The sequence below is a fragment of the Lissotriton vulgaris genome, chromosome 6 (genome assembly GCF_964263255.1).
Source record: "Lissotriton vulgaris chromosome 6, aLisVul1.2, whole genome shotgun sequence".
NCBI lineage: Eukaryota > Metazoa > Chordata > Amphibia > Caudata > Salamandridae > Lissotriton > Lissotriton vulgaris.
The window spans coordinates 68,833,351-68,857,548 of NC_141694.1; the positions used below are offsets into that span (position 1 = coordinate 68,833,351).

Genomic DNA, 24,198 nt, shown 5'->3' on the forward strand with positions numbered 1-24,198 from the left:
AAACCAGGCAGTCATCAAACGACTTCAGCTGGTTCAAAATTCAGCTGTGAGACTCCTGTACAGAATTCCAAAAACGACCAGGGTGTCAAAACATCTGAACGACCTACATTGGCTCAGGCTGGAAAACTGCATCAGTTTTAAAGCCCTGAGCTACATGTTCAGGATAAAATCAAAAACGGCACCGGAATACCTACAATCACTAGCCACTCCCTACCTACCAGCAAGAAATCTGCGCTCCCAAACAGCAGCAAATTTCGCGGTCCCCAGACTGACAAAAATGGGAAGAAGATCTTTCTCTGTCAGAGGGCCTATTCTGTGGAACTCACTTCCCTCCACATACGTAAAGAAGAAAACTACGCCAGGTTCAGAAAGAACATAAAGACTTGGCTCTTCCAGAAACAATTATGCTAGATCATGCTCATCTTATACTTTTGCTCAACCACATGTCATCGGCACTGGGAAACCCTTCTTGGGTAGCTGCGCGCCATACAAGTGTAAAAAATAAATAAATAAATAAACCTCCCACAGGTGTTTCTGGTTCTTTAACCGTCATCAGTAGAGATTACAGGCTTCTATTTGAGTTTTGCTGAGTAGGCTGCCAAGTATCCCATCAGGTCAAGTACCTCTCACTTCTCACTGGCGTCCGGGTGCTTCTTCCACAAGCTCGCCAGCTCAGTGACTCCCAGGAGTACTCTTAAACAGAAACAGGGGTGGGAGCATACCGCTTCACCTCCCAGTAAGGTCTGCCCCTGGCATCATGGTAAATGCAGTCTCATGTTGCTTGCTTTGCTAAAGTATTTATGAGTCTTTTGCCAGAGTTAGCGCAGATAGTGTTGATGTCTAGACATGTGTTTCTGCTTCTTTAACTGTCATCAGTAGAGATTACATGTTTCAAATTTGGGGTTTGCTGAGTAGACTGCCAAACATCACCTCCCAGCAATGTTCGCCCCTTGCATTATGGTAAATGCAGTCTCATGTTGCTTACTTTGCTAAAGTATTTATGAGTGTTTCGCCAGAGTTGGGGCAGATAGTGCTGATACCTAGACATGCATTTCTGGTTCTTTAACCATCATCAGTAGAGATTACAGGCTTCAAATTTGGGGTTTGCTGCGTAGGCTGACAAACATCACATCAGGTCAAGTACCTCTCACTGACACGCGGGTGCTTTTTCCACGAGCTCGTCAGCTTAATGACTCACGGACGTACTCTTAAACAGGAACAGGGGTGGGAGCACACCGCTGCACCTCCGAGCAAATTTCGCCCTTGGCATTATGGTAAATGCAGTCTCATGTTGCTTGCTTTGGTAAAGTATTTATGAGTGTTTCGCCAGAGTTGGCGCAGATAGTGCTGACCTCTAGACATGTGTTTCTGGTTCTTTAACCGTCATCAGACGAGATTACAGGCTTCAAATTTGGGGTTTGCTGACTAGGCTGCCAAACATCACCTCCCAGCAAGGTTCACCCCTGGCATTATGGTAAATACAGTCTCATGTTGCTTGCTTTGCTAAAGTATTTATGAGTGTTTCGCCAGAGTTGGCGCAGATAGTGCTGATGTCTAGATACGTGTTTCTGGTTCTTTCAAACTGGGGTGGTATGGTGAGCAAAAGAAGGATGGATAAAACCCAGATCCTTGTGACTTGGGTTGAATGTTTGCATTGTCCAGCATTCCGTCCATCAATTGTTTCTTTTGTAAATGTTGCCCTAAGTGGTAAGAGTATGCTCAGACGTGGGTCCCCTGCTCACTACACCACTGGATTCAAGCTAGCCTGGCTTATGAAGGGTCATGCCCTGAAACCGGTCCCAGGATGCTTGTTTCCGGTCCAGGGAGGACCTGGCATGGCAGTTCCGGCTGAACTGTTCCCACAAGGAACAGGGTCAAGACTGATTTACATATGGCTGAGTCAAAACTGGGGTGGTGTGGTGAGCAAAAGAATGATGGATTAAACCCAGATCCTTGTGACTGGGGGTGAATGTTTGCATTGTCCAGCATTCCGTCCATCAATTGTTTCTTTTGTAAATGTCACCCTAAATGGGAAGGGCTTGCCCAGACGTGGGTCCCGTGCTCACTACACCACTGGATTCAATCTAGCCTGGTTGATGAAGGGTGATGCCCTGAAACCGGTCCCAGGATGCTTGTTTCTGGTCCAGGGAGGATCTGGCTTGGTAGTTCGGGCTGGACTGTTCCCACAAGGAACAGGGTCAAGACTGATTTGCATATGGGTGGGGTGGTGTGGTGAGCAAAAGAATGATGGATTAAACCTAGATCCTTGTGACTGGGGGTGAATGGTTGCATTGTCCAGCATTCCGTCCATCAATTGTTTCTTTTTTCAAAATAAAATGGTCATAAAAAAATGAAAGCAGGAAACAAACAGTTTGCTAAACTAATGTAAAATTTCAGGTACCATTTCTTTGAAGCATCATTTAGTAACATGTGTTGATGCATGCTAGTATTTCCCCAAAATACTCATAATGGAAAATCAATGGAACCAGTTTCAATAGGATTATGGGAAACAAAACAATGAAATAATCATTGGCAAAGCAAGTAGGGCTGAAATTGGTGGTCAGCTTTTTAGTTTTGTCAATGTTTTGGCATGGTTTTTATAAAACCTTATTGGTGTGAGGGCTGCTAGGCCCTCACCATTATAAAAACCATGGGCAAAAGAAAAAATAGTTTTTGGGTCTCAAATAGCACACACTGCACTGTAGTTATTGGCACTGACAAAACTACTTGGTGTGCCAATATGCTCCTTGTGAAAGAGCAAAAAGCTGTCACTCACAGCGAAGCCAGCCGATACATAGAGAGAGAGAGACAGAATTTTAATAAACGCCAAAGGTCATGGTCAACACCAGAACAAATTAGAGGCCCAGTTATTAAAAAAAGTCACAAAAGTGCACCCATGGTATATGTCCATGCATTAAGTGCAGCTATACAGCTTTCGTGAATTCTCACAAATTTACAGAAGTAGGACAAGGAATAGTACTCCTAAAAATTATTTGTGAACTGCATTTTAGCATGAGCAAATATGCATGTGTACATTTTCTCATGCGAGTGTTTGCAAGTTCACTTTCCCTCCAACTACTTTTTACCCAGCTCTGGAAGAAGGTTTATGTCTGCCAATGTCAAAAGATCACTGCACTTAAAAGCTATAAGTCACCCCTATAGCAGGCCTTTGCAAACCTGAAAGCATGGTGCTTGGCTCTAATTAAGAGGGTGCCCCCGCATGAGCAGGACACCCCTGCAGCCTACGGAGTCCATTCTCCTGGGTTAGCAGTGAAGCATTGGTATCAAAAGGAAGGAGTAGGGGGCGGTTACTGCTCTCACCGGAGCAGAAGGTCCACACATGACGTGCCCAAATTATACGTATATACAAAGATTGTCATGTTGTTCCTCATGAAAGAGAGAAATACAGATACAGTCTATAATGCAAGTGGATTTAGAACAGGGTTTCTCTCTTTCATGAGGATTAGCAGTGAAGCAGCCATATACTATATAGAGGGGGACCGAGTAATTGCGCAACAACCATCTCGAAAACAGCTGCAACAAATCCTATCATGCTTGGTTTCAAACATGTTGGAAGCTTACCCCCCACACCATAAACCGCGTGGGAGGTATGATTCCAAGCACTGGAAGAGCCCTCCGTTAGGCTCTCAGTGTTCCCAGTGCCAACCTTCTAGACCCGGACAGCACAAAATAGTTGCTGCCGACCAGAGATACATTTCTGCCTTCCTCCTGAGCCAAGGTCGAGCAGAGGCAGGTGGAACAATAGCCATCCTGTCACAGGGAGGTGCGACCACCTCCCAGACAGGATTTACTGTATTTTTTTTTTTTAACAACAGTTTTTATTATTTCAATTGTCAAATACAATGCAGAGCTCTGTTACCCAGAGACAGACTGCCACATGTTACATAAGATATATCGCGTTGACTTTTAGTATATACATTATGCAAAAACTGAAATAATAAAGAAACAAATCCCCACCCCTGCACTGTCTTTGCGTCACACCAATAAGAACACAAATTCGCCTGCACATAAAGAAACAATATCCGCAGGACCGTAGAGGTCCAGAACCACAACTCCTGACCAACTTAACCCTCAACTGCTTCTTTCCTCACGGCTGGGGGCTCCAGGTCTAATCCCCCATACGTCGCCCACCTCTTCCAGATCTTAAAATGCTTCAACGGGCACCCTCGTGCCTGAAAGATAGGAACCTCCATCCCCATATTGAAATCTAAACCAGACTTCCACGCCGAGAGCAGAGGTGGAGCCCCAGCCTTCCACTTACGGGCAATGTCCCGTTTAGCAAGTGTAAAGCCCAGTAGCATCAGACGGAGCTTATAAATATTCCCCACAACCCCCTTTATTATATGTAACAGCACCAATTTAGAGGAGTAAGGGAGCTCCCACCCCAAGACCTCAGCAAGGCATGCCAAAATCCCCTGCCAGAACCTTTCAAGCACCGCGCACTGCCAAATTGTGTGAAACAGGGTACCATCCGCAGAGCCACATCGTAGGCACACCGGGGTCTCTATCAAGCCCGCCCTCCACAGCCTGACGCAAGTATAATATACACTGTGAAGATAATTAAATTGGATCAACCAAAGGCGCATGGCTATCGCCGCTCCTTGAGGGGACTCAAGCGCTTCCGTCCAGTCCTCATCCAGGGGACCAAGGTCATCCTCCCACCTCTCCCTAAGTTTATCTAATGTAGTGGGGCAATATGTTACCAGAGTTTGATGTATCTTGGAGATTTTATGGTCTTGTAGGTCACCCATAAATACAGGATTTAGTGTATTTGGACCCGGTGGGTGCGCTTGCCAGCACCAGAAATTCTGCATGAGGGGCACACTTGATGTCCTAGTGCTTTATCCAGTTCAAACCAGTTCTAGGAGCTGTTGGCTCCAGCTCTGGCGCAAAACTGGACAAAGGACATAGGAGTAACCTCCCTCCCCCTGCCCCGAACCTCCCCTTGTAGGATCCTATGAATCCTCCCAACCCTTTCCCTAAGGTACTTACAAGATTCGTCGTGGGATAAGATTCAGATCCGACACCACTTCTACTGTTTGGGAACTCTGGACTTGGCTGGACTTCGTTTGGGCCTGACTTCGTCTCCATTCCAGTCTGCTGCATCGTCTGCCTGTGCATCATACAGGAACCATCCAAGGCCTGTGAAGCATCAAAGACACTTGAAGAAATCTCCCTTGGAGTGAAGGAGTCACTCCCCTGCATTTGCAGACACTGTAACTAAGTCGACGGATCTGCAGATCCTGAGTTCCTCCGGACTCTGCGGGCTCCGCAACATAGATGGTGGTTTTCCACAGGTCCCAAGGCCTGCCTTTCCCTCTGACCAAGTCTGAGGCCAGTATCCCTTGTGGGGTTGCAATAACCAAACCCCTGTGCCTGTGTCCAACTTGCAGTTGCAAAGGCTTGTTGGCTTCCTTGCAAGAAGATCTTTGGGGTCCAAGTAGCCCCAACCTGGAGCACCTCCAGTGACCAGAATATTTAGCCACACCGCACTGTGTAAACCATGGCCTGCATCTTTTGGTGAGATGCTTGAGGTCCTCTCGAGACTCCAGTACCTCTGGCCTGTGGGTCCACTTGAGGTTCAAACTTGTTTCTTTTGGGCTCCCCTGATTGCTCAGGCATGCCCTGAATCCCCTGCTGTTGGTGAGTCCCCTGGATCTTGCTGATCTCGACGTTGCTCCTTCTTTGATTCCTGTATTGTTTGCATTTTTAAAGGCTTGTTGGTGCACCTGCCGGACACCGACCCCTCAGCATTTGACATCCTTTGTGGTACAGCTGTTGCACGGCTCCCGGTCCACGACATCGGAGGGCATTCATCTTCCAAGTCTCCTGTTCACTCCTGGGTGGCACACACTCTGTCCCCTCTGCTTGCAGGTACCTCTCATCAAGAATTCCTCCTCGGGCTCTACCGCTCACGTCTTCCTCCTTACACAGCGGAACTTTCCTGAAGTCCTCCATTGAGTTCTACGGCGGTTTCCGACACCACTTCACACGTATGCAACCAGCTTCCCCCGTGTAGGCAAGGTGGGTACTAGGGTATCCACAGGTGGATGCCTCTCCAACCTACTGTCTTCCTTGGGGTGTCTTCACGGTCCACAGAGAAGGGTCCTTAATCTTTAAAAATCCGACCACGACTTGCAAATAGAGTTGTACGGTATTCACCTGTTACAACGCATTTTTTACAACGCACTACCACTACAACGCAGGCATTACAACGCATACCATTACAACGCATAGCGCTGGGGGGCGCTCTAGGATAAGAGGTAAGTTTAATTTACTATCCAACACCTTCCCTAGGGTCCACGGGGACTGGAGTTAGAATAGTAAATTATACTTACCACTATCCAGCACCCCAAAGCTCTATGCGTTGTAGTGGTATGCGTTGTGAATACCGCGTTGTAATGGTATGCGGAGTAAAAGTATGCGTTGTAACGTCATACATCCAGTTGTACGGAGCACGCGGTTGTCTTTACATACTGCACATGCTCTCTATGGGGTCTCTATCTACTCACTTTGGGTGGTTCCTTGGGGTCCCAGCACTTCTATGTCCTCTCAACCCTGTCTTGATCAAAGTCGTAGTTCCCATACCACTTTCGTAGTATATGGTTTGGTCCCCCCCTGTGGTCCACTGTGTATGTTGTCCGATTTACTGTGTTTCTTTGCTAGAGTATTGTGTGCATTGTGTTTATCTCCGTGTTGGAGATATTGGAACATACTAAAGGATATTATATAATACAATAACTACTTGGTGTGGTTCTTTTTCACTTAATCGATACTATAAGATTGTATTCTGGTAAAACAAGCTGCTTTACACTCCTTCTGGACTAAGCCTAAAGGTTGCTCTCCACAGCTACCACTTAGAAAGCTTTCTAAGGTTGTCTAATACCTCTTCTATCACCATAAGGGTTGTCTGGACTGGTGCAAGGTGCCCAATCATTAGTGGACATCATGTACCAGGCCAGCTTCTCACAGAGACTGTATGCCAGACCGGTCACCCCACTCTGCCCCAGTCTGGGCCCCCCGCTCGCAGTAGTTTAGCCGACGGCTCCATGGCCAATGCAAAAATTGTGGGCGATAATGAACAGCGCTGGTGTGTGCCTCTGCTGATCTCGAAGTGCTGGAATATTTGGTGTCATTTTATCAACCTGGCTCTTGGTGCTGTGTAGCGCAATTTCATCCACCATAGAAACACTGGTATCATACCTAGGGCCTCCAACACTAGCATCAAATAAAATCTCCCTAGGGTTTTGAATGCTTTTTCAAAGTCTAAGAAGACGCCACTGGGAGCTCCTTAGCCTCTTCGACTGTTCCCATATTGTGAAACAATCGACACATACCATAGTAAGTTGTCCCGTGGCGAATGAATCCACAGGGTGGGCCAGTGTCCGAAGCATTGGGAGCAGCCAATTACCGAGCACCTTGCTTAAAGACGTATAATCAATGTTGAACACTGATAATGGGCAATAAGAACTCACTTCTACAGGATCCCGACCTGGTGAAAGGGCTGTGGCTAGACGGTGTCTGGCCCTCGTATTCAGAACTGATCACCCGAGGCCATAACTCTGCATTACAGAAGATATAATCAAACCTAGTGCGTACCTGGTGGCCTGGAGCATAGTGTAAGTATTCCGCCTCCCCCGGGTGACCCATCTGCCAGATATCATGTAGCTGCGCTGCAGTTGTCTATTGCCTAAAGTGCCTAGTCACTTGGAGGCCCAATGCCCCCAGGAGGGCAAGTATTGAGCGATCCATGTCGACGTTGTGCACCCAATTGAAATCCCCTCCCCATAATCTCAGTGCCAGAGAATTCAAAGGCAGGGCCAGTGACAAAGTGAGTGAAGTAAACCACCCTGTAGCATGTTTGGCGCATACAATGAGACCACTGAGAGAGGCAGACTATCTGATGCACCTCCTAATAGCACATAGTGGGCACCGGGGTCTACTCTGTACGTGGTGCACTTTTTAATCTGGGCCCAAACATAGGCGGAATATCCTGTGCCAAATACCTGTTCCCTCCAGTGCCTGGATACTTTGTCTAGCTCTGTGGCCATAAGGTGTGTCTCCTGGAGGCAAGCAATATGATTGTGCCTACGCCTAAAGTACACATATATCCTGTGTCGCCTTATCGGGCCGCCATGCCTCTGACATTCCAGTCCAAGACATTGTATGTGGTAGCCATGTGCATTGTGTACCTGCCCGAGGCCCAGACCTTTTTTTGCACCCTCTCTCCATGTCACTTACCAGTTCATATACTCACAAGTGCTGCTCTGCCCAGTCCTAGCAAAAAACAAAAACTTTAACATAACAATAACGACCTCACTCCTGGCTTGGATGCTAAGAGTAATTGTGACACAAAGTCCTCAACAGTTTAATAAATAACGAATGCGTGTTCTTAGTGCCAAACAGTCCTTGCAGAAGCATCTGGAGGGTCGGACCAAGAACTATGTGACAGCAGAACGTGTGACAATCTGGTCCTCCTGGGAGTTCGTATAGTACAGAGTTTCCAACATAGTAAGCATGTGTGTCAAGGGATATCCAGATCATTCCCCCCCATCCATCCCCGTCGTAAATAAACTCCGGCTATTACACTCACCAGCAATGGAAAGTTACAGAGCTGGGGCCTCCCCTCAGGGCGATCTTCCCAGCCCAATCTTGGACTCCACATCTGAGGTCACAGAACTGGGTCTCCTAGCACTGATTCTTGATCCATATCTGGGGCCAGGACCTGAATTCATTTGGCACTGTGTAGGCAGACCTCTGCTACCACCTGTACCCATTCCTTAGCAGGCTTGTTCCTCATAGGGGTGAGATCAGGGTTGGCGCAGTCGGCGCCTGTGCCACCCCTCGGACCAGCCCAGCGAATCAGCTCCAATCCATCCCAGATAGTCTTGTTACCACTTGGAGCGCAAGCCCACACCTCTTACGGAGAGGGGAAGAAATGTGTTGTGTCAGCATCCACCACCCTAAGCTTGGCAGGAAAAAGTAATATATATGTCAATCCCTGAGTGCGTAGCTATGCCTTGAATGCTCCAAAGGTGCTGCAGATTCTCTGGACCTCTGCTGCATGATGTTATTTCTGTTATAGGTTAGGGGCCGTATGCTCTGAATTATTGCAGTAGGAGATCCGTGTCTTTAAAGTTGAGCAGGCGTGCTATCACTGGAGATGGAGGAGGGCGACCAGGAACCCTGGGTGCTCTCCCAATGGAAAAAAAACTTTGGACTCTGGTTGACCAAAACTGTAGTGGTCAACCAGTTTGCCTGGAAAAGCTCTACTTTGGAGCGTTCCTACCGCTCAGGGCAGCCCAGGAGATGAAAATTGTTAAGTCGAGAGCGCCCCTCTAGGGATGTTGATTATCATGGGCAACACATAATAGTCTAACCATGTCACAGGGGTGGGGGTGGATATTGATGGTTGGATAGGTTAGAAAAGACAGGATCCAAAAGACATCCCGCTGTATGCTTCATATCCACCACTAATTGAGTCAATTGCATAGCTGCCATTATTGTAATCGAAATGTACATTTAAATCACCAATAATATTAAAATCGATAGTTTTAGTACCAATTGAGAAGTGAAATCTATTAATCTGTCCCTGAAATGTTTGAGTGGATCCCGGGGTCTATCAAGCAAAAGATCCGAAAAGGTCAACTTTTGATTAAAATAAAGCTGATGCAGCATCCTTTTACAGTCTGGGATAGAGCATGATGTAAGACTACACCAAGTAGAAGGTTGTCAATAATTGCAGTTGGCTGTCCCCCGTGGGTCTGCCACATCCTTTGATGCAGTAACCTGGAGGAAGAGCTAATGCTGATTCAGCATGTGTAGTCTGGTTTAGCCAGGTTTCTGTAAGAAACAATATATCTAGTAATTGATCCATGATGACATCAAGGGTATCAGCATGATGGCGTACCAGTAAATGACAGTTAATGCTACACAGTTTAATGGTAGTTGTGTATGTATTGTCCTTCAGAGACCTGTTTACTTTTTATTGGCAAATGTGAGAGAGAACCTGCAGGGGTTACACCTGGCATCTTCCTTTATGTACTTCCCCAAGGGACAAAGTATGGGATCATGGATTGTGAAAATGTATCTGTGCGAATGCAGCTGAGAAGCAAAGTAGATTACCGTAGACCTCCACGCAGGGGCTGCAGATGGGTGCGGTGGTGCAAAGAATGTCAGCAGCTTGGTAGTCTGGCTGATGTGGGTGGGTATCACCACAGTTGGTACGTAAGAGCCATGGTGCAGAGAACCACTTTGTCTTGGAAAATGTTGGTGTAAGGGGGTGCTCAGAGAGCGCCTGAATCTCACTTTGGTGATTTAATGACCACTTAATAGACTGTTTTGTTCATTGTCCTCTGCACCTCTTGGCTATGTCTGGTGAGCATATCAAAATCATTAAAATTAACTTGAGGTCCCATTGAGCATATTGAAGGGTTTTAGAGGAAACATATAATTGTTACAGTCCTTTCATGGAAAGAGTCACAACTGGTCACTTGAACAGAGAGGGCTAATCCAGAGACCGTAAGCATGCCGATATGCATTGTCGAGTGCCGGACGAACTGGGTCAAGCACACACTTTCATGGGCCAAGCAGGAGCAGTGGGCTCTCCTACCTTGGGCCTCACAGAGCTTGCCCATAGCTATGTAGCTTAGTGCAGGAGGGGTCCATCTCCTTAACCTTTCAGCAAAATACCATGGCTGTGAGACACAGAGCAGTAGGCCTCCTTCTCCTAGGCCTCACAAAGTTGGAATTGGGCATTGCAGTGCTAGACAATGGATGGAAGGGCAGGGCAGTGGTGCGCCCTACCTCTTGGCCCCGTAGCGCTAGACCATGACTGTGAGGGACCTTACCTGGGCCTGGCTTGTTCCCAATAGTGTCCTTGTACGAATATTAGCCGTATGTGAGATGGGTGTGGGTCTCAGGTCTGGAGGCCACCAGGTGTCGGTCCAAGGGAGGATAAAACACACAACAGAGCAGAACAGGTCAAGAGATGGTGTGTAACTATATCAGTGATTATGAAACAATAGGATGCAATGCAAACCAATGCTGTCGAAAGTTATTGGTAACACAAAGCTAGAACAGTTCCCATCAGCCTACCCTTTTGGTGGAGTTAACGTCACGTGGGAATTGTCTGATCAATCCATACCACGTCCGGCCATATAGTGCCAGTGTGAAAAATGGATGTCAGGAATCTTAGCCATGATGTTTACCATAAAGTGGACTAGATAATGTGCAGTGCTCAAGTGATTGTGATGAATAAAATTGGCTACACCACCTCTGAAAGAGCGTACATACAGAGGTCCGTGTGTCAAGGGTTAAAAACACGCCTGGTAGGAAGGCTACCTTAAGGCGCTGTGCAGGACGGTCGACATGTTTCAGCCAACGGGGCATTTCCCCGGCTTTCTTCAGGACCTTACATATAGAGTGGCTACTGCAACTATAACTACAGGTGATGTGTAAAATAGAAAATGACAAAAAGTTTACTAATAGACAGACACATATCTACCAGGAACTTTAACGCTTAGACGTCCACTGGCGGGAGAGAAGCATGTCTCGTGATCTACCTTTTGGCGGTTATTTAAGGGTGAAGGGCGACTTTCCAAACACCTCCACTTCCGCTTGGCTCATGGACAGGGGCACTGACGGACAGGTGATTGTTCTATCGGACTTTCTACATTTTAGCCAGTCCCCGCAGACGAGATAAGATCAGTTAGTTTTTGCTGTTAAAACATGATTAGCAGTAGCCTGGTTGGTCCTTGTTTTACATGACTGGATTGTTAAAAAGGGAACTTTAATGCTCTAGATTCCTTGATATTGCAGGAGCCCTTAACTGTGGGCAGCCCTCTAGGTTACCTTATGGCTATTATTAGCCCCTTTCACCATTGTCATCAGACTGATTTTCATATTAAGTTTTTATAGTAAACATCTATTGTAAGCTTTTAGGCTATACAATTGAACGAGGAGTCACTAAATTGTGAAAAGATTGTCTAGAGGTAGGATGTTGTGTGGTGGCTCTGGCTTGGCAGTTAGGCACCTATCACACGTCAGTTGGGTTTTGTGTGTAGAGCTATTGGCTTGGGCATTGTAGAGCAGTGTGCTTACTGTGTCCCTTTTTTCTACACCACAGAGCGGGGCCTCATACTCCCGAGCGGTTGCCGGGTGAGGTGAGGTCTTCACCCACACAAGGCTGGGTGAGTATCACTGTGAGGAAATGCCTCTAGGTGATAAAGCTATTATGCTTTTTTTCAATATATGCAGAATGTCAATTATTCATGCAGGTGTGTTCTTTCTATACGGTCTCTCTGTATTCAAATGATTGTGGTGATGTAATCTAGTGTTGTTGTACATCAAAAACTTTTTGTTTGTTGATAGGAAGAAGACATGCTTCTCTCCCGCCAGTGGACGTTTAAGCGTTAAAGTTCCTGGTAGATATGTGTCTGTCTATTAGTAAACTTTTTGTCATTTTCTATTATACACATCACCTGTAGTTATAGTTGCAGTAGCCACTCTATATGTAAGGTCCTGAAGAAAGCCGGGAAAATGCCCCGTTGGCTGAAACATGTCGACCGTCCTGCACAGCGCCTTAAGGTAGCCTTCCTACCAGGCGTGTTTTTAACCCTTGACACACGGACCTCTGTATGTACGCTCTTTCAGAGGTGGTGTAGCCAATTTTATTCATCACAATCACTTGAGCACTGCACATTATCTAGTCCACTTTATGGTAAACATCATGGCTAAGATTCCTGACATCCATTTTTCACACTGGCACTATATGGCCGGACGTGGTATGGATTGATCAGACAATTCCCACGTGACGTTAACTCCACCAAAAGGGTGGGCTGATGGGAACTGTTCTAGCTTTGTGTTACCAATAACTTTCGACAGCATTGGTTTGCATTGCATCCTATTGTTTCATAGTCACTGATATAGTTACACACCATCTCTTGACCTGTTCTGCTCTGTTGTGTGTTTTATATTCTGACAACAGGGGAGCGAGCAGACAGGTCGTTAAATATTCCCCTTGACCCACCACACATGTTTGTTTTTGGTAATATTTAGAGCAACTTTCTAGTTGCGGGTCCATTTAATACGGATGCGAACACTGTTTGTTTGCACCTAGAGCTCACCCAACTTAATTGTGTGTGTTGCCCTTCTGTTCACCCAGTCACTACCACAATCCCTCCTTTATTGACATTGGATGACAACTACATCAATCTCACTCTTCATTAATATGCGATGAAATTCTATGACATTTATTTGTGTAAATTTGACTACCCCCTTTTTCTGAAGGTCCACTATTAAGTGACGCTTTTTAGACACTCACTGTCCTAATTTTGGATTATAGTCACAGGTACACCTTTGAGCTCTCCTCTCCATGAATATTTAGCTTTGGGCAAAATGCCCTTGGCTGATTTAACACCAAGTACAGTAACATAAATTTTCCACTATGCACCATGCACTGCACTCACTGTAAATGTCTCTATGATGAGAGTGTACATCACATTTTATATTCAATACCTGATGAAAATATCACAGTGAGATCAATTGTTACATGGTACCCTGGTGGCTCCCTAATCGGAAGATACACGTCAGAGATATCTGCGTGTCCCAAGAACATTAAGCTTTGTTCAGTGCTGTCCGTCAGGCGCATGCCAAAAGGAACAGTGTCTCCCGGTGGGGTCATGCGCGCAGTATCTGGGACAGCCACTAAACCGAATATAAAATCAAATAATACTCTTTTGGGAGGTATATAATGCTACATATGCACCAGCGACTGAGCACAGAAATCACTTTGGCCAGGAACGCAATGCGTGTAAACTTAAAACCCTCCACCTTCGTTTACCAACGATTTGCGCATGCGCGAGGGATTAGTCTCTCCTCGCGCCGGCTCCGACAGCGGTGTTATGTTGAACGCCCCGTACGCCTCGTGATCTACCTTTTGGCGGTTATTTAAGGGTGAAGGGCGACTTTCCAAACACCTCCACTTCCGCTTGGCTCAAGGACAGTGGCACCGACGGACAGGTGATTGTTCTATCGGACTTTCTACATTTTAGCCAGTCCCCGCAGACGAGATAAGATCAGTTAGTTTTTGCTGTTAAAACATGATTAGCAGTAGCCTGGTTGGTCCTTTTTTTACATGACTGGGTTGTTAAAAAGGGAACTTTAATGCTCTAGATTCCTTGATATTGCAGGAGCCCTTAACTGTGGGCAGCCCTCTAGGTTACCTTATGGCTATTATTAGCCCCTTTCACCATTGTCATCAGACTGATTTTCATATTAAGTTTTTATAGTAAACATCTATTGTAAGCTTTTAGGCTATACAATTGAACGAGGAGTCACTAAATTGTGAAAAGATTGTCTAGAGGTAGGATGTTGTGTGGTGGCTCTGGCTTGGCAGTTAGGCACCTATCACACGTCAGTTGGGTTTTGTGTGTAGAGCTATTGGCTTGGGCATTGTAGAGCAGTGTGCTTACTGTGTCCCTTTTTTCTACACCACAGAGCGGGGCCTCATACTCCCGAGCGGTTGCCGGGTGAGGTGAGGTCTTCACCCACACAAGGCTGGGTGAGTATCACTGTGAGGAAATGCCTCTAGGTGATAAAGCTATTATGCTTTTTTTCAATATATGCAGAATGTCAATTATTCATGCAGGTGTGTTCTTTCTATACAGTCTCTCTCTATTCAAATGATTGTGGTGATGTAATCTAGTGTTGTTGTACATCAAAAACTTTTTGTTTGTTGATAGGAAGAAGACATGCTTCTCTCCCGCCAGTGGACGTCTAAGCGTTAAAGTTCCTGGTAGATATGTGTCTGTCTATTAGTAAACTTTTTGTCATTTTCTATTTTACACATCACCTGTAGTTATAGTTGCAGTAGCCACTCTATATGTAAGGTCCTGAAGAAAGCCGGGGAAATGCCCCATTGGCTGAAACATGTCGACCGTCCTGCACAGCGCCTTAAGGTAGCCTTCCTACCAGGCGTGTTTTTAACCCTTGACACACGGACCTCTGTATGTACGCTCTTTCAGAGGTGGTGTAGCCAATTTTATTCATCACAATCACTTGAGCACTGCACATTATCTAGTCCACTTTATGGTAAACATCATGGCTAATATTCCTGACATCCATTTTTCACACTGGCACTATATGGCCGGACGTGGTATGGATTGATCAGACAATTCCCACGTGACGTTAACTCCACCAAAAGGGTGGGCTGATGGGAACTGTTCTAGCTTTGTGTTACCAATAACTTTCGACAGCATTGGTTTGCATTGCATCCTATTGTTTCATAGTCACTGATATAGTTACACACCATCTCTTGACCTGTTCTGCTCTGTTGTGTGTTTTATATTCTGACAACAGGGGAGCGAGCAGACAGGTCGTTAAATATTCCCCTTGACCCTTCACACATGTTTGTTTTTGGTAATAGGTCCAAGGGAGGAGTCATACTATACCTTGTGACTTGAAGCACACCTTGCAGCCTGCAAATGTCTGAGCCCAACACTAGACGGAAGGAGTATGCTGTGTATTTGCAGCAACACATGCTATGAACACACACACACACACACATACATGTATCTATACCCTCATAAACTATTTGATCTTGAATCAGAAACTTTATTGGGGTAAATCCTTTCGTCATCCAGAAATAAACTTTGAGTGATGATAAAGAAGTAAGTTCACACTTTGATTGAGCTATATAAATAGCATCCTGTGCATATCCAAAGGCAGTATAAAAGGTCCGCCTACAACTGCACAATGCATCATTTAAAACGTGTATGTGGAATGGAAATGTGACTTCATATGCATTAGTTATGGGGCTGCTTTTGCCACCACAGCGGACTCTTTCACAAAGAGCAGAGCATTTCCCAATGTGTAACAATAGTGTTAAAAAATAAAGTGTATCTCGGTGTACACTCCCATTGGTGCTGGAACGAATGTTAGCTTGGGGTAAGCTGACCAGTAAATCAGCCCAATATGTCAAAATCTGTTTTTGAAAACAAAACCATTGTTGCAATACAGAAAACACATTTGAAGGGGCTCTTTATTACTCATTCTCTATATAAACTCTTTCAGGTTTTATGGGGGTGCTGCAGCACCACCTGCACCCTTGGTTCCTGCTCCCCTGTTTACAAGTCCACCAAACACAGAAGACAAAAGAGGCATCCATTTTGGTTTAAATCCATGCTGAGAAAGACACAGAGCTCATGTGTGCTATGAGGACTTCCAGCCAACTGAGAACGCTAATTAAAGCAAAACCAACTTGTTATCTTAGGTGTTCTCACCTTAGGTGCGTGACCTTGCTAATTGAGTTCAATAATTTCAGGCAAGACCAACTTGTGAATAAAACAGGCAATTATTTATTACTGACGGCCATTAGTGACCTTATTCATCAATGCTTTTTGCCATGACTTAAACAAAGCAGCTAACTCTACTAACTCCACCCTACCCCAAATAAAATCTCTATCCACTTCGTTCCTCCCACCCTCCAAATTAAAGACTACCGTACAAAGCCCCAAAATACAATTCACATTATGAGCTGGCCCCCTGTCCTGGGGTTAGAAGCTTGCCTTCCCCTCCCCCCTCTTTTTGCAGGGACGGTGGGGATTAAAAGCATGAAGGCACTACAGAAATATGCAATCATTCTCTACAGGAAGGCGGCGTTTTGCAGAATAAGACAAGTGAGGAGAGAAATAGTGGTTATAATAGGGCAAAGATTATTTTTGTCCTCTTGTTTTCAGGAACAGGAGAGAGGCAATTGTAGGATGCACAGGATAGCGCCATGTTGTAGTCTTGGCAGGCGCACCACTTCTCGCTTTTCAACCACGCATGGTCAGCATCAGCCACTGAGAAGGCAAAAACACACCAACATGTGATCAGTACACCAGCAACCCCACTAAGACTTCCCAGTGGAGAAGACACAACATTGTAGAGCAACTTTTAAATACCGACCATCACTGTGACTTTGCCCTTCCCTCATCCACATTGTCTGATTGCTAATGTTGTTTAAAGATGCAAACTCCTTGTCCAATATAAATCCCCCTTCACCATGAACCGTAGCACAATTGTACCCCTATTGGCCTGAATGATTATAACTATGGTAGATTTCAATCCTTGTCTAAAAACTTGGTTCAGTTCAATATTGTCGCTGGGTATTCTCCAGTGCCTCATCTTTGTGTCCCATATGTAGGGCCACTGGAATTATTCCGTGGTGCCGCTGCTGTGTTTCCTGCATTTGGCTCTTAAGCATCTGCCTAATAATACACCATATAATGCATTGGTGGTGCGGATAGTTCTATCTCAAATGGATCAAAAGTTACTAAAAAAAGTAAAAGGAACCACACGCGGTGTCGCACAGTTACAGGTCATTTGCTCATCATGAACTTGGTGGCAGCTGTAGTCTGGTATTACTGAGGTGAAACATTTTCCCATGTATTATCCTTATGTGTTAAAATGCCAAAATAGCTAAATAAACCTCTCACAGAATGTGCCAAATATGGCACATATTTTTGTCTTTTGTTTCCGGATTTTCAACAGTATTGGATCTTTCATGGATTCACATGCTTGAATCATACCCCGTCATCAAAGTTTGAGTCCTATGGTACTATAATGAAGCTTTGTGTATTACTACAATAGACTATAACGCCAGTGAACCATTGGTTTTATAGCCTATCTGGGTTCTTTTTAAAAAAGGACCAAAGTATGAAATTTAGCCTATCAGGCAACGCCACCTTCTAGAATACTCCCAATAGAGGCTGAATCCTTCAGATTTCCTACTGCACTTCATGTTATGGGTGTCTCCTTGAGCTCTGCTCGATCTACTGGTTTTTCACCCAGATCTTCAAAAGAATTTACTTCAAATATCTACATACTCTGGCTGAACAGCATGTCCCAACCAACCCAAAAAAGATTATTCAGATCCTGTGACTCACGTGGGGAAATAGAGGATCCACGAGGATGACCCTTAAAAGGATTGTATATATTGCCTCCATCCGGAACATAAGGTGAGAGACTGCAAAATCTGCCTCACCTTTTCTCAGAAGACCTTAAAAGATAGAGAAGTCAGACTTTTATCATGGCTCCCAAAATTTAAATGCAAGTTTAAGCTATTGGTTTGGTAAATGACAATCCCTTTTATTTATGTTTAAAAAACCAAAACATAAATAAAATTAATGAAATAGATCTGCTGAGAAAGTCTCCTAAGAGCCACCCTCTAAAGTGGTAAAAAAAAAAGTCTCACCATACCACTTCTGGCAACTTAAAGAGGCATGTGGACTGTCCTTCTTCTTCAAAAACAGAAAAGATTGCCTCAGAAAATGAGCCTAATAATCCATCCCTTATAGAAGCTCAGCTGAAGCGTGCTTCAAAATCTTTACAGTCGACAACCAGATCCCTGAGAAGCCTTCAAATTCTACCTTTATGTTCTTGTCAAGCAACGGCTCAGTCGACGACCACTTTGTCGATGACAGTGTCTATGATTACAACGATGACCTTAACGTTGACGTTTACCACAGCATCTTCGCCTATGACCGTTTCCTCTTCATCATTGTCATTCACAACGATCATAACGCGGTAATACTAAAACCACTGTTGACCAAGATTTTACCGTTGACGTACCTGGTTGAGTTAATGTCGATGATTACGCTCCCGTCAACGACACTGTCATTGCCAACACCCCACTATTTAACGGTTTCGCCGCAACAGATAACGATAATACCAGCGAAGATAGAGCAATTGGCGATGATACCGTCCACAGTGGGCTCGTCGAGTATGATACTGTCGATGAGGGAGTCCAAAGAATCCTTCACTATAGATCAATCGAAGACATTGAAAACAAAAATAGCTCTAAAACCTGCATTTCCTCCATTATTCTTAATCACTTTTGGGGATAAGTGTTCTACAGAGACAATTCTTTGAGCCAACACTTCTCCATGTAAAGTAAAGCCCTACCCACCAGCACACCTATTGGATGATGAGGATGACTCTGATTAAGGAAGGCCCTTTAGAATGGCTCATAGTCCAGCCCAACTTAATGTAAAATGTCGGGGTATGATGACGATGACTAGCAATATCATGAGGAACTCTACTGTACTGTGAGAAATCACTCTGAACAATAACAAGAAGAGTATTCAATGCAAGGTCAACAACTACAGGAACCCTCCATTCAAACACCTATGTCTCTTGTAAGCAGTTTGCAAAGTATGCTCCCAGATTATTACCACAGGTTTCCAACATCTTCGACCACCAATCCTATCCCGCAAACACCAAAAAATGATGCCATTTTCACAAATTCCTACTTCTCTCCCGCAGGCATTACGACTGCTTGCTATACCTTCAACTCCTCTAACAAGATTGATGGATACTCTGGCTGACCCCCAAGCTGATGCTGCCCCTTCTACTGATAAAGACAGAGAAGAGGGAGAAATAAGAGACACTGCCTCATTTCCAAATGAGTGGGATGACTATCTTATCCCAATTCTTGTGCCCCCTCATCCCCCAGCACCTCCACCAGTATTGGCAGCTTCCATAAACTCCTGGAAAGGGTGGCTAAAAGGTTTTAACTTCAGCTTCTCACTAAACAAGCAGATTGTTTCCTCTGTGATTTTAGAGAGCCCACCAAGAAATCTGTTCGGTATTTTCCTATTATTACTTTGCTGTCTACAAATGCATCCAAGTCAACTGGAATTGGACAACAATGGCTACAGACTCAGGGGTCGTTCAACAATGTCATTCAGATAACTCCAACAATGGCCAAAGCCATGATCAGGTGGACACAAACATCAAACCTATCCAGAGGTCTATCATACCTGGCATAAGTGTCCCAGTACGTCATAACATCTGATGGATTCCTGGAAGCATGTTTTATATCAACAAGCAGGGCGAAAGCTCACTCACCAGCGCTATCTCATCAAGTTCAAAACATCTGGAATGGGGCTCTTCAACATCAGATACGCTCAGAGCGGAACATGTGCCAAGAGTTTCCAATATCTTCACAGATGCGGGGTACGGTGTTCGCATGGTTTCAGTCTTTTTTGGCCGATCGGACACAAACGATCTGGGCTGCCCCTTTCTCCGCCCGGATGCCGCAGCTTGAGGTAGGGGTCCCGCAGGGCTCCATACTGAGTCCTTCCCTCTTTAATATCTTCCTTACACCTCTTGCGGCACGGGTGGAGGAGCTAGGGGCCCAGATCATATCCTATGCGGATGACACACAGCTCCTGTTCACTTGTGACAGGGGCTGTGACTTCGATGGAGCAGCCATTCGGAAGTGTTTGGAGTTTGTGTTTGACTGGTTTGGGAAAAATGGCCTCAAATGCAACTCCGACAAATCCGAGATATTGTTCTTTGGCTGTCCTGCAGACCCACGTTGGAAGCTATGGTGGCCTTCGGCCATGTCTCCCCCTGCCAGCGATTCGGTCACAGCTAAGAACCTGGGTATGATGGTCGATAACACTCTTTCCTTTAAAACCCAGGTTGCTGGCTTGACTGGGAAGTGCTTTGCCATCTTAAGGATGTTGCGCAAGTTTCTGCCCTATTTATCTTTGGAGCATAAGAAAATTACGGTGCAAGCATTAATTGGCTCGCGCCTAGACTACGCCAACATCCTTTACTTAGGTCTTCCTGAGTATCTGCTGACTCGTCTGCAGATAGTTCAAAATTCTGCAGCCAGGGCAATCTTCGGTCTAACTAGAAGATCTAGGGCCAGCAATCTCCTTGTCTCTCTGCATTGGTTGCCGATTCGTAAGCGTATCTTCTTCAAGACCCTAACTACAGCTTTTAGGGCGCTTCACAATTTCGGCGCTGAATATCTGCAGAGAAGGGTCAATTTCTATCTTCCATCTAGACCTCTGAGATCTGCTGCCCAGGCCAAGGCTATCGTTCCAACAGTGAAGCGTGCTCGCTGTGGAGGTCGCTCCTTTAGTTACCTTGCACCCCGCCTCTGGAACACACTGCCCTTGACGTTGCGGGTGTGCACCAATCTCTCGGTTTTTAGGAAAGGACTTAAAACCTATCTGTTTGCTTTGTAATGCTGTTATGGTTAATTCTGGTTATGTTTTCTGTTATGGCTGTTTGTTTGCTGCTGGTATTTTGTGTGATGATCTTTAGCGCCGGGACGCTCTTTGGAGCAGCTGAGCGCTCTACAAAACAAACAGTAACATAACAACATAACATAACTCGCTTAGCAGAACCAATATAACCTGCCACAAATGGGAGCTTGACCAGCACATTCTAGGCAACCTTTTCCACTGTTGGGGCAAGCCAAACTTAGACTTGTTTTTGACAAAAAAGAACAAGAAATGCCAATTCTTCGCAAGTTAGCATCCCCAAGAGGGAGCATGGGGGAATGCTTTTTCAATGAGATGGTCAGGAATCTATGCTTATGCTTTTCCCCCCGATCCCATTGATCCTGAGGTTGCTCAGCAAACTGAAGAGAGAGCCTTGACAAGTTCTCCTCATTGCTCCCAAGTGGCCCAGTCAGTTCTGGTTCATGGAGCTCCTGTTGGAACAATCTCACATTCTTCTCAGACCAATACTAGCTCTACTGACCATGACCAGGGCCAGATTAGTCATCCCAACCCGGCATCACTACATTTATCGGCCTCGCACCTGAGTTCAATGAGTTTGCCAGGTTAGATATTCATATAGACTGCATGAAAATACTTGCCAAAGGAAGAGCTGACACTATAAACAGAACTTATAAACTCAAATTGAAACGCTTATGCATCTGGTGTGTTTGATCTAAGGTATCCTAACAACTCGTAAGAGAGGGTCTGAGGGAGGTGTTTAACAACCCAACAGGCTAATACCCCCTGTGTAACTACTTAAATAACAACAAAGCCTGTAGGTCAAGTGGTGCTGAGATACGAAAATTAACACTGGTGTAATTGCACAAAAGTACTGTAGTGAAAAAAGGCTATCAACCATTGCTGATTAAGTCCTATCAGCCCACCTGATGGCGGAGCCTCATCATGTAGGACTTCCGAACTTAGGTCAATGTGCGATCGCCCAGTTGTATTTTAGCGACGCATCACTGAACCAAAAGTACGGTCACCGCAATTGATCCTACAGAAGGTGAGGCTGATATGTGCAGTGCGAAAATCAAATAAAGTGAAGTGTATTAAAATGGCTATCAAAGCAAACAAAGACCTTTAATAGTGTTTGCCTGGACGTCAGAATAAAAAATAGTGAAATGACAGTGTGAAAAAATCACTATCTAACTTGCTTGGTAGAAATCCAATAGAGATCTATATAGGGCCAACATGTTTCTGCCTTACTGTGAAAAGTCACTGGCATTCGTCAGGGCCAAGCTCTTATCTGCTACTACAAAGGCACTATTGTATGTGCTATAATAATGAAAACAAAAAAATGAAAATAAGAGTGATCATTCAAGACCATCCTACCACATCTTCTTAGTATTGCTCAGTTGATGCAATAGGTCTTTCCCAACAGTGTGTGGGAAGTAAACCTCACCTCACCCGGCAACTGCTCGGACGGATAAGGCACCGCTCTGTCCGTCGGTACCTCGCGGCAGAATCTCGTGCAGTACTTGCCATCTAGACAGCTTAATGCACCACTAATCAGAGACACCAAACACACACTAACATGAGGCACTATGCACTTTTAGCTATCTACTGTCTTAAAGTACTAGATTCATCTACAACTTGATGTAATACCAACTGTAATGGCCTAGTTGTTTAAGCAGGTGTAAGCAGGTGTATGTAGCATTGTATATATATATATATACTATGATTCCTGTCTTCCCAGGATTTTAACCATAGTTTTGTAAATAATAGGATAAATGTATTAAATGTACATGTAATTTTAGTATTAGGACTTCTTTACACTGACACTGATATGGACTTTTCATGTATTTTTGTATAGGTACACTCGGAATATATACCATGGCTTCCTGATGAAGGCTCACAGCGAAAACGCGCGTAGCAATGTTATATTAACTTTAGCCATGTTTTCTTGATATGTGTTTTTTTGATACATTTACTGTCACTTTGATCTATTTATGTATTGTGATTTTTGGATCTACTTATGAAATGTATACTCCTATATAAAAATGCATTGTGACACAAGATAAATATAAAGTGCATGCGATATTGACCAATGTTGGATCGACAATGAATGTTAAAAAGTCAGATCCCTAATATTTATATTATTGAATAAAGTACCCCCCTTTTTCTGATATAATCTAGTGTGTACCCTCTATCCATAGTCAGTATTGTTTGTTGACAGTCAGCGTCCTTTTGAAATCCATGTTCCTAAATATTCGTCTTTTCAAACACTCTAGTGATCCCAATTTACGAACCTTAGTCGGGGATAGCTCCTTTTCTTACACATATTAACAGAATTATGAAACAATTCCTCAACTGTGGAGATCTCTGCCATTGTGGTTCCTTAATGTGATGCTAGGACAGCTCATGAGAACACCATTTGAGCCCATTCACAAAGCAGAATTAAAGAACAACACTTGGAAAACTACCCTTTTTGTAACTCTCACATCTGCCAAACGAGTGAGTGACATTCAGGCATTTACCATTAAGGAACCTTTCCTCTAATTTTAGTCAGACACTGTAATACTTTGGAACAATCCTGGATTTATCCCCAAAGTCCCTTCGGACTTCCACTTGAATGAGCCAGTAATTCTATGGGCATTCTTTCCAAATCCTCAAACTGTTGCAGCCAAATCATTGCATTCCTTAGATATCAAGCAATGTCTCAATTTGTTGCTCATGCCAATCTCAGGAAATGTCCTGCAGTTTCGAAACAGACCATTGCCAGACGGATTGCATCTACTGTCCAATTTTGCCTCAGGCAAGCAGGGAAATCATTGCAAGACAAGGTTAAAGCCCACCTTTACAGCTCTCTTTGCTGGTGTACCCATCCAGCCCATTTGCCAAGCAGCAACATTGTCCAGCAGACACACATTCATGAGGCCTTATTGCTTGGATGCAACTGAGAAGATTGAAGCAACTGTGGGACAAGCGGTGATGAGACAACTGTTTCAATGAGGTGAGCCTTTTCATACCTTTCTTTCCCACCATCCGCTCTGTAGACTTTTATGGTTGTTGACTTGATTTATTGCTAACTATTGCAATTCCAGTATGTGAATCCATGAAAGATCGAATACTGGCGAAGAAAATTAGTTACTCACATGTAATTGTAGTT

The 24,198-nt window shown here is 44.7% G+C and overlaps 1 protein-coding gene across 1 annotated transcript in view; it reads right to left on the reverse strand.

Annotated features, from left to right (window-relative positions):
- Positions 1 to 16,356: 16,356 nt before the first annotated feature.
- Positions 16,357 to 24,198, reverse strand: part of LOC147706800 (calpain-1 catalytic subunit-like) — a 668,045-nt gene continuing 660,203 nt past the window's right edge. Inside the window, exon 20 of the mRNA XM_086925931.1 lies at positions 16,357 to 16,865. Coding sequence (XP_086782057.1) covers positions 16,839 to 16,865 — 27 coding nt within the window. The 3' untranslated portion in view covers positions 16,357 to 16,838. The remainder of the gene's footprint in view (positions 16,866 to 24,198) is intronic.